We start from the raw sequence: 8,858 nt of genomic DNA on the forward strand, positions 1-8,858 counted from the left end.
GTAAACACTCTGTCAGGTGTCCACCAGGCAGGGACTCTGCTGGTTTGACGATTTCAAAATTCCTGGCAGCGTGCAGTGTCCAGATAACACACCAGTGTTCAGCTCTATGTGAATAAAATGCGTAATTATTTTCCCCTAATGCTACAAGCTGAGCAGTCACTACACTTCTGCTTGCTCTTGCTTCACAAAAAAAGATTTTCCACCCAGAGCCCTCACAAATCCTTGCCAAAAGGGTTCATTCTCCTTCAGAGTTCAACTGCTCCCGTTTCTGGAGAAAATATCCCAGTTCTCTGTAGGTCAGTAAGTATACAACACGAGCTGTGATACTTATGTCTTATCTGCTCTCTTACCACAAGCAATGGAAAATGTTTCACTTGAAATAACAAACATTCAAAATCAGAAATAGAAATGACCTAAGTAGAGATTAATATAACTTAACAGAAACTACCTCGTTCTGTGCTAAACCATCCCCAAAGTTTCAGCAAATCAAGTGTATGTATAAGTAATTGTCTATTTACGCAATCACTAACAATAACCACACCATTTCATCTACCTAGAAGACATATTCTCTACGAGATTTAAACTTAAATGTAGATCCACAGGTCATGGAGTGCTACCTTGTACTTCTAATCTGAATATAACTAAAGCAACCGGGGCAAGAAACCTATATTTTAAAGATGTGCAAAAACAGATGTCCTTTTCTATAGTCACTCTTCCCCAGTTTTTTCAACATAGAAAGATAGAAAGGGTGCCAACAAGCCTGCGGAAGCTAAGACCCAGGACAATTCATCTCTGCTTAAGAGTTGAGAGAGGGCAGCTGGATCCCACTGGACCCTGCTGTGTTTAGTTTCTAAAAAAGGGAACTAAAACGAGGAGCAGCCTCCAGAGGCAGCAAAATACAGCAGGAAGCCTGGAGATGCAGCTCTATTCTAAAAAAAAAATAAATTGTTTCATGTATGTGATTCTATTTACTTGTTAGCTTATTTGTGTAGCTTGGGGGTCCTGGGTTGTTTCCCAGTCAGCTTCTTATAACTCTAATTCCTGTTGACATATAAAAATGTGAGTGTACGAGCTCACGCACACATACTTTGGAGCAGTTTCCATGGATGTACAAAATAATTTTAAATAATTCTAATTTACTGTCAATAAAGTCCTGTATACGGTAAGAGAGGTTGTACAAAGTTGTCCTATTCCAATTGTAAGGCCTTGATTTTTAGATTTTAGCCTTTCATGGACATAGTCTAAAATAAGCAGCGAATACACAACCACTTTGCAGCTAAACTGTGTTAATTCAATGTATGCATTCCCAGCCCACTGAAAATAGGATGAGTGTTGCAAATTTAAGCCACAATATTTTATCAGATTCTAGCAACAAGTTGAGCACCACAGCGAAAACAAAGAGCCTTAATGACTGTCTATATGTTTAGATCCAAGAAGGGCTTTGTTTGGAGATTTCTTTTGTTAATTGTACCAAAAAAAAGCTATCTTATTCATTCAAAACTAAAGTCAAGACAATCACTAATTGTGATTTTTCCCAAGTAGCAATGCTGAGTGGGTCCATGAGCGATCTACTGTATTGCTAACTATTTACAAGCAGTAAGATTCAGTGTGAATTCGTTTGTCACCTTGTCAATTTCTACATTACAAATTGGCTTGTGTTTTCAATCCTAATGTGCCATAGATGTTTATAATCTTTGAGTGGGAGTCAGTATTCACATCAGTCACGACAATGCTTACCCTTACTTTCCAGAGCTTATGTCATAGAGTTTCCTTGAAGAAGTATAATTAAACTAAAAACAAAATTTGCTTTAGATTTCAAATATTTTCTTAGAAAAAATATTTATTAATATGAGAATCTTGTGCAATGCTTTCTTGTTTTCAGAACGCTATTTCCAAGAGCTGGGGAGATTTGTTTTCTGGCAAGCATCAAACATTTTTCCATTGGTCACAGCATTCTTGCACTAATTGAGTTTAGAAAACTCTTCAGCTGCTGAACACGATGAACATGATCTGTGAAAAGCAAGCATCAGAAATAATAGGATCCATTAGCTAGTCAATCATGCATTAGTTGCAAAATACAATATGAAAGCTGTATTCTGCTACTCCAGACCTTCTAGTTACCTTCTTTCCTGATATATCTCATACTTCTCAGTGAAAGATCCCACTGATTTTCAAAATGTATAAAACTGCACAAGACAGAAGCCTTCTGAAGCTTACAGTGATGATTTTGCTGTTTGAAGTAAAAACTGCAGGGAATATGCTTTGTTTATTTCAATACTTATCACGCCATGACCAAATCTTTTTCCTGGTTAAAATTCTCCATTCTGCTAAAAATAATTCTACAATACACAATTCAACTGCAAAATGGGACATATGCATAGAAGTCATGGATTTTTAATGTGATTACGGGCTATGCAGAAGATCTTTTTTTGTATTTCTCCTAAACTCTCCTTTGCTTTTACAATTTTATTTTACATGATAGCATACATTTGATAAACTGATCTTACTTTGCTATAGCTCTCACCTTTCTATTAATGTTTCAGATATTACATGGGGAAGATAATCTTACTAATTCTTGCATCATTTTTCAAGAATGTTTTCTTTCCTTTAGATAGGAGGAAAATTAGAGTCACAGTACAGCTGGATTTGTTAGCATCTTGACCTTGACTCTTTGCTGACTTACACTCTTGGTAGCTACAGACTTCTGTGTAAAGCAGAAGCTAAAATAATGTTCTCCTGGAATGTTTACCTTTTGAACTTACACGTGAATTTGATTTAGAAGATGACAAGATCCAAGTGGAGAATGAACATCATGATTTCACACTGAAGTCCAGTTCACTTGATACTTTAAACTACATAAAATGTCATTAAAAATGCAAAATGCTAAAATTTTCAGTTGATTTGACTCCTGCACAAGGAAAGCAAACAAAATCTCCCTTAACATTCAAGTAGCTAATCTATATGAATTTGAAGTGCATGAACTGCACTACTTCAGCCTTATGGCATCAGTAGATTGGTCAGTGTATTGACACCCAGGTTGCGCACTTCACTTTTCTACAAGCCCTGCTAACATACAGATGTGATGCTGCTCACTGGCTCTGCTGGCTCCATTTTGCCCACCCCTTGCCCTTGTCTTCCTTCTACCTTCCCCGTGGAGCCACATTAACCTACAGAATGCTTGTGTGAAGGAAACCAGCAAGGAAACAACTGGAGACAGGCTGTATTCCCCTACTGTGCTGTACCCTGCAGGTAGTTCTTTCTCGCAAACTGAAGAAGAGTGTGTGCAGTGAAGTCCGTAGGACAACAGCAGGTCTCAGCAACATCTTATGCTACAGCCTACAATGAGATCGGAGCAGCAGCAGTAGAGGTCAGTCATCAAGAGATTTTCAATTCCTTAAAGCCTCACTAAACTCCCATGTAAAAGATTTAGTAGCAGTAGGATACTTGTTGGTATAAAGATACACAAGATATCATCTGTTAGTACAATGCAGAATCGCTGTGAAATCAAGGACTTAGACTGCAGCCAAATCGAAATATTTTTGCTCCCATTAGGAAACAATAAAAATGCCTTGGCAAGATGGATTCAGGCCTTCTGACTTTCTCTTGAAATGCTCTTTCTGGTAAAAGTGGCTTATCAGCAAATACACTTTAATTTCTGTGGCTCTCATTATTCGCTTTTGCATACTGTGTACCTCTTCACACCTGTGCAAAGTAAGGTAAAAGACACGGCCAAACAAATGCCTTACATTCCACAGGTGCAATTATTTTAGAAGTATAAAGGAACAGAAAACAAGAGTCTGTAGATGGTACTTGGAGGTTCTTATTATATTGTTGGTTTTTTGAAGTTAGAGGTATGTTACTATTTCAAAGTGTTCTGTGCTTAGTAAGTAGGGATATTGTAGTGCTTGGATTTTTCCCAAATGTATAGTATCTTGCCTGAATTTTTTTTCCCCACGCTGCTGTTTTGTTCTTGGTACTTTTGTGTACAGTGATAGATATTGTCTAATTCTCTCTTCCCACAATACAGTCTAATTCCTGCAGTAAGTACTTGCTAAATGCACTGTGGCCACTATTCCTATTTTTATGCTAGGAAGCAAAGGAAACAAGCAACAAAGGAACAAGTATTTAACCTTTCTATTTTTCCCTAGGCTATGCTATCAATACATGCCAGTCAACTTCTTATTTTTCTAACAGAAAGTTACATATCTGTAGGTATATTACTAGCTTTACAAACAAGTTCTTCTAGTGTGAGTGTTTTTTAGTACTTAGTACAATGTACAGCAGAGTAATATCCAAATGAGGATGAAATATGCAAGACCTAAGAAAGAATGCTTACAAAAAATAAGCTTTATACAAGCAGCCATTTGATTAACAGTGTATTTGGTATTAATACATGGTTCTTCATTAGCAGACCTCAGGTAACACCAACAAAAGGAACTTAGATTTGCTTTCTCTTCCTTTCAAAGCACCCTGAACACCAAACAACGCTCAGTTGCTAGTAGCTCGCCTTTGGGTCGATCATAAGTCTTGATTGAACCCTTTTGTCTGATGGGGTTAGGTAGGAAGTACATTTTCATCTGAGTGTAGGTTTTGTGATACCTAATACTTCAGCCCCTGCAGCTGCTTTCATTATGCAAGTAAAATATCTCTTACACAGAGTCACCTATTTTCACGAAATATGTACAAACGAGATTGTTTTTCAAATTTGCATTCTCCTGTGCAAACTACCTGAAGTTAGCCTACACGTTCGCTACCATTCCGCTTCCCCTGATGATGGGGAAAGAGTGGATGACAGACAAGTGTGACTGCATAAACACCGTTTCTTAGAAAACAACTTTAAAAAAAAAAAAAGCAAACACTTCTCAGGTCACATGTTGAAGCTTTGTACAATCAGGGGTTTGAGATGTGCTAAATCTTACATGCTCTGCACGGTACTATTCACTTGAATAGAACTAATCACTCAAATTGCATAAAGCTAAGTGCTTGTTTAAATCCTCACATGACTGATGACTAATGTTCAGTATTTAAAATTCTGTCCAGAGACAGAAGAACTGATTGTTTCATTTCAGCAGTCAACTTTCACATTAATCATAGTAATCTAAATCTCTATTGTTTAAAATCTCTAAGAAGCATGACCTTGCCTAATTGATGGCTTCTGCTTTTGTACTTCTGGAGCATTTTGCATAGTGAATACCAAATCATAGAAGTAAAAATATTGCAGCCTGAAAATGACATAAAATCCATGTTTTATAACACACTGAATACGGAGAACAAAGGTAAAATGTCAAGTTGACAGTGTGACAGCACAAGACAGTGCACCCGGATCGCTGGATTTAAGCATATCTCCTTAATTTTAAATACAATGGTTGCTGGCTGTTTACATGGGTATATAGAATTGCCTGAATATTACTGACTCAGTGTACGATGTTACTATAGAATACAAACTTTAACATTTCATTTTCTCCAGAACGTTACCAGGAGTTTGCAAGAAAGCTGACATTGCACTGCTGCACCCGAAGGAGGCCCCATCAGCGACTGCAAAGCCCACGAACAGCCATTAGGGAAAGGCACGATTTTATTCTCTGTGCAAGACTGGTTGGGTTCTGCTCGTGAATGGGAAACAAACCAAAAAAAGCAAAAAAACAAAACAAAACAAAACAAAAGCTCATCCAACACTATGGCGCCTAACATGACTCCGGAATAAGTGCATGTGAGAAAAAAGCCTTGAAAAACAGTAACAAGGCAAAACCAAAAGGCTGGAGAGGGCTGATCCTACAACCCCACACTGAGGACCGACCTCTCGTGCCGGGAAGAGGCGAACGCGCCCGCCCCAATCCACGGATAGCTGCCGCAAAGAGCTGTCGTAAAGCGCAGCCGGACGCGGTGCCGCGCTCCCGGAAGACAGGGTGCGCTTTACGGCTGTCCCACCCCTGAGCACAGGCTGGGAAACCCCGTTCGGTCTTTTCGCGGTGCCGCCGCCGGAGCAGGGTGAGTGCTGGCGGGCTGTGCGGCCGGCCCGCGGCCCCACTCTCGGCAGCGTTAACGTCTACCTCCCTCTCTCTTGCAGGAGCAGTCATGCCGGCCAAGGGTCCCCTGCAGAGCGTCCAGGTCTTCGGGCGGAAGGTGAGGGCACGCGTGGCGGCTGCTCGCACCCTCCTCGCTCTCGGGACGGGCCGCGGCCCAGCGCGATGGGCGGCTCTCTGCTCCCGCTTGGGTGCGGCGGCGTCTGCCGCTTCCCAGGGCGCTGCGGGGAGCGGCCGTGTGAGGCGAGGCGAGGCGAGCCGCGCCGGCTGGGCCTGCTGGGTCGCCCACGTGTCGCGCCGTGCGGCGGTAGCGGGGCCTGATGGAGCGGGGCCGTCCGGAGATACGAGCTCCAAAGAAGGGGGCCCGGATGCATGGCATCGAAGCTCTTTCAGGGGCCTGGCTCCCTCCAGCACGGTCTGGATCGGCGTCAGCACTGTCTGAAGGCCTTATTAAATAGGGGAATGAACTGTTTCACTGTTGGGATTCAAGGTAACAGGCTGTTGTGAAGAGATGAGCGACAAAAGCACCAAGTTGCTGAATGGATTGGGTAGTTTTCCCACCTTCAGTGTTAATACAGTCTCGTTAAAATAGTTTTGTAGTATTCCAAGCAAATACCTGGAAATGTCAGAAGCGGTGCTGATTCGTTTGCTGAGAAATGTTAACATTCAACATGAGAACAATCTCTGTAGGTTGTTAAAGTTTATGAAGATTACACTTTATGAGAAATGAAGTGCTGCACTAACACGCATTTGGATTTTTAGAAAACAGCAACTGCTGTTGCCCACTGCAAAAGAGGGAATGGCCTCATTAAAGTGAATGGAAGACCTCTGGAAATGATTGAGCCTAGGACTTTGCAGTATAAAGTAAGCATCTGCTCTGCTTCCTCCTCCCCGCCCTTGAGTATTAAAATGCCTTAATCAGTTGAGCATGTAAAAGAGTTGCTTGCTGTGTTGATGCTACTAAATCTCTTGTTGTGTGTAGAAGTACTTCTGAAAATTGAGTAATGTCCTTCCATAATTGTATTGTTGGCAGAGGGGTACTTTTCTTGCTTAACTGAGAGTGTTCAAATTCAATAATCTTGATTTGTTTTTCTGATTTTTGCCTAAACTGTTCGGTTTCTGTTAATTCTTATGTACGTATACCGTGCTGTTTAGAGTTTTGAAACCTAAAAAAAACAATTCCAACCAGCAGCACGTTTGTTTCACAATATTACTAGTAGGTATCAAAAAACCCCTGCAAGAGATGAAGTTAATTTGGATGTGTGCTTGTAAAATCCAGTCTCCATTTTTCAAAACGTTTAGCAACTTCACGTGTGGTAAACCTTCTACAAACTTGCGTCCTTGCTGTCTCTGGTAACAAATTAATTTTCTTAATCTGTTTTGTTTGCTAGCTGCTTGAACCTGTCCTCCTGCTGGGGAAGGAAAGATTTGCTGGTGTTGACATCAGAGTCCGTGTGAAAGGTGGTGGCCACGTAGCACAAATCTATGGTAGGATTTGGAGTTGAGCTTTCACTGTGGGCTAGAGCAGGTGAAACCGTGTATGTGAGAGGCTTGAGTTTAGAATAGCTACTTGCACATTTTGGTGTTCTGTTTCTTTTTCATTACTCAAACACAGTTTTCTTTAATATATTTTTACCTACAGAATTGTAACATCTGGAGCAAGTTGAAGAAAATTAATTTGTGAAATTTGAAGGAACTGATCTTTACATCTTGTAGTGTGACAGTTGAAGAGTGTCTCAACACAGAGATTTTGGGATAGCGAAAAGGGAGCTTACCATTAGAAATTATGACTTGAATTGTAAATTTCCAGGTTGTACAGAGGCATCTTTCATTTGACCCGCAGAGCACATTGTGAATGAGGGCACCTGCAGGAGCTTCTCTTGCAGAGCATATTGTGAATGTCTTGAAGTTGATTGTGCTCATTTTTCAGAAAATTCATTTTTTAATCAAAAAATCCCAAACCAAATGTTTACAGTCAGTCCCATAACACTGATTTGAGTCCTGATGATTGTTATGGGATTGTTTTATGGAGGTGTGCTAAAACAAGTCATGCCATCCTACTGCGCGTTCTGCTGCCTTAGTCTTCGAACTCCCCAAACACTTTTATCTGTGTTGAACACTATAGACATTTTAGAGAGCTGTATTTCTAAGGATTTTCAAAATAAACTAGAGGATAAACACATTTATATTCTAAAGAAGGCGATCAAGACAGTTTTTGTACCGTGCTTTGGCTAGCTGGCAGTTGTCAAATCAGAAGATGAACCGTGGGTGGCCTCTTGGCACAAAGTTCCTCAGATTTGCCAAAATAAAGGTCACGTGGAGTACGTGGGCGGGGACATTAAGGAGGGAAAGGACATTTTGGCAGAGAATAAGACAGCAGGTTTCTGAGAGAATTGGCACTGCGTGTTTAAGTTTTAAATACATTTGCAATCCTTACTGATGCATTTTTTTTTAAACAGCTATCCGTCAAGCTATTTCCAAAGCATTGGTGGCTTACTATCAAAAATGTAAGTTCATTGTTTAGATTGTTATATTAGCCTTACGTGAAAATGTGTGGCTTCTGACAAGTGTGAAAATGCTAATATAAATTAGTTCCCTGGAGAAACTTTTAAAACTGTTGTTTTTTCTATACAGATGTTGATGAAGCATCCAAAAAAGAGATCAAGGATATTTTAATCCAGTACGATAGGACTCTGCTGGTTGCAGATCCTCGCCGTTGCGAATCCAAGAAATTTGGAGGACCTGGTGCTCGTGCACGCTACCAGAAGTCTTACCGTTAAAATTGTTCACCAGTCATGTGACAGTCAATAAAAATTAAGAGAAATCTTTCATAAA

General features: G+C 40.4%; 1 protein-coding gene across 1 annotated transcript; it reads left to right on the forward strand.

Moving 5' to 3' along the window:
* RPS16 (ribosomal protein S16) lies at positions 5,888 to 8,858 on the forward strand. The gene is made up of 6 exons (XM_021385250.1): positions 5,888 to 5,988; positions 6,068 to 6,123; positions 6,786 to 6,887; positions 7,415 to 7,511; positions 8,483 to 8,530; positions 8,658 to 8,858. The coding sequence occupies exons 2-6, from the start codon at positions 6,076 to 6,078 to the stop codon at positions 8,801 to 8,803; spliced, it is 441 nt and encodes a 146-aa protein (XP_021240925.1). The 5' UTR covers positions 5,888 to 5,988; positions 6,068 to 6,075; the 3' UTR covers positions 8,804 to 8,858.

Source organism: Numida meleagris, chromosome 1 (genome assembly GCF_002078875.1).
Source record: "Numida meleagris isolate 19003 breed g44 Domestic line chromosome 1, NumMel1.0, whole genome shotgun sequence".
NCBI classification, from domain to species: Eukaryota; Metazoa; Chordata; class Aves; order Galliformes; family Numididae; genus Numida; species Numida meleagris.

What these genes read in the sequence shown, in the direction of transcription:
- RPS16 (XM_021385250.1), top strand. Translation starts at nt 6,076, where the DNA reads ATGCCGGCCAAGGGTCCCCTGCAGAGCGTCCAGGTCTTCGGGCGGAAG. An exon ending in CTAGGACTTTGCAGTATAAA is followed by an intron (nt 6,888 to 7,414) that starts GTAAGCATCTGC and finishes TTTGTTTGCTAG; the next exon opens with CTGCTTGAACCTGTCCTCCT. An exon ending in GGTGGCTTACTATCAAAAAT is followed by an intron (nt 8,531 to 8,657) that starts GTAAGTTCATTG and finishes TTTTCTATACAG; the next exon opens with ATGTTGATGAAGCATCCAAA.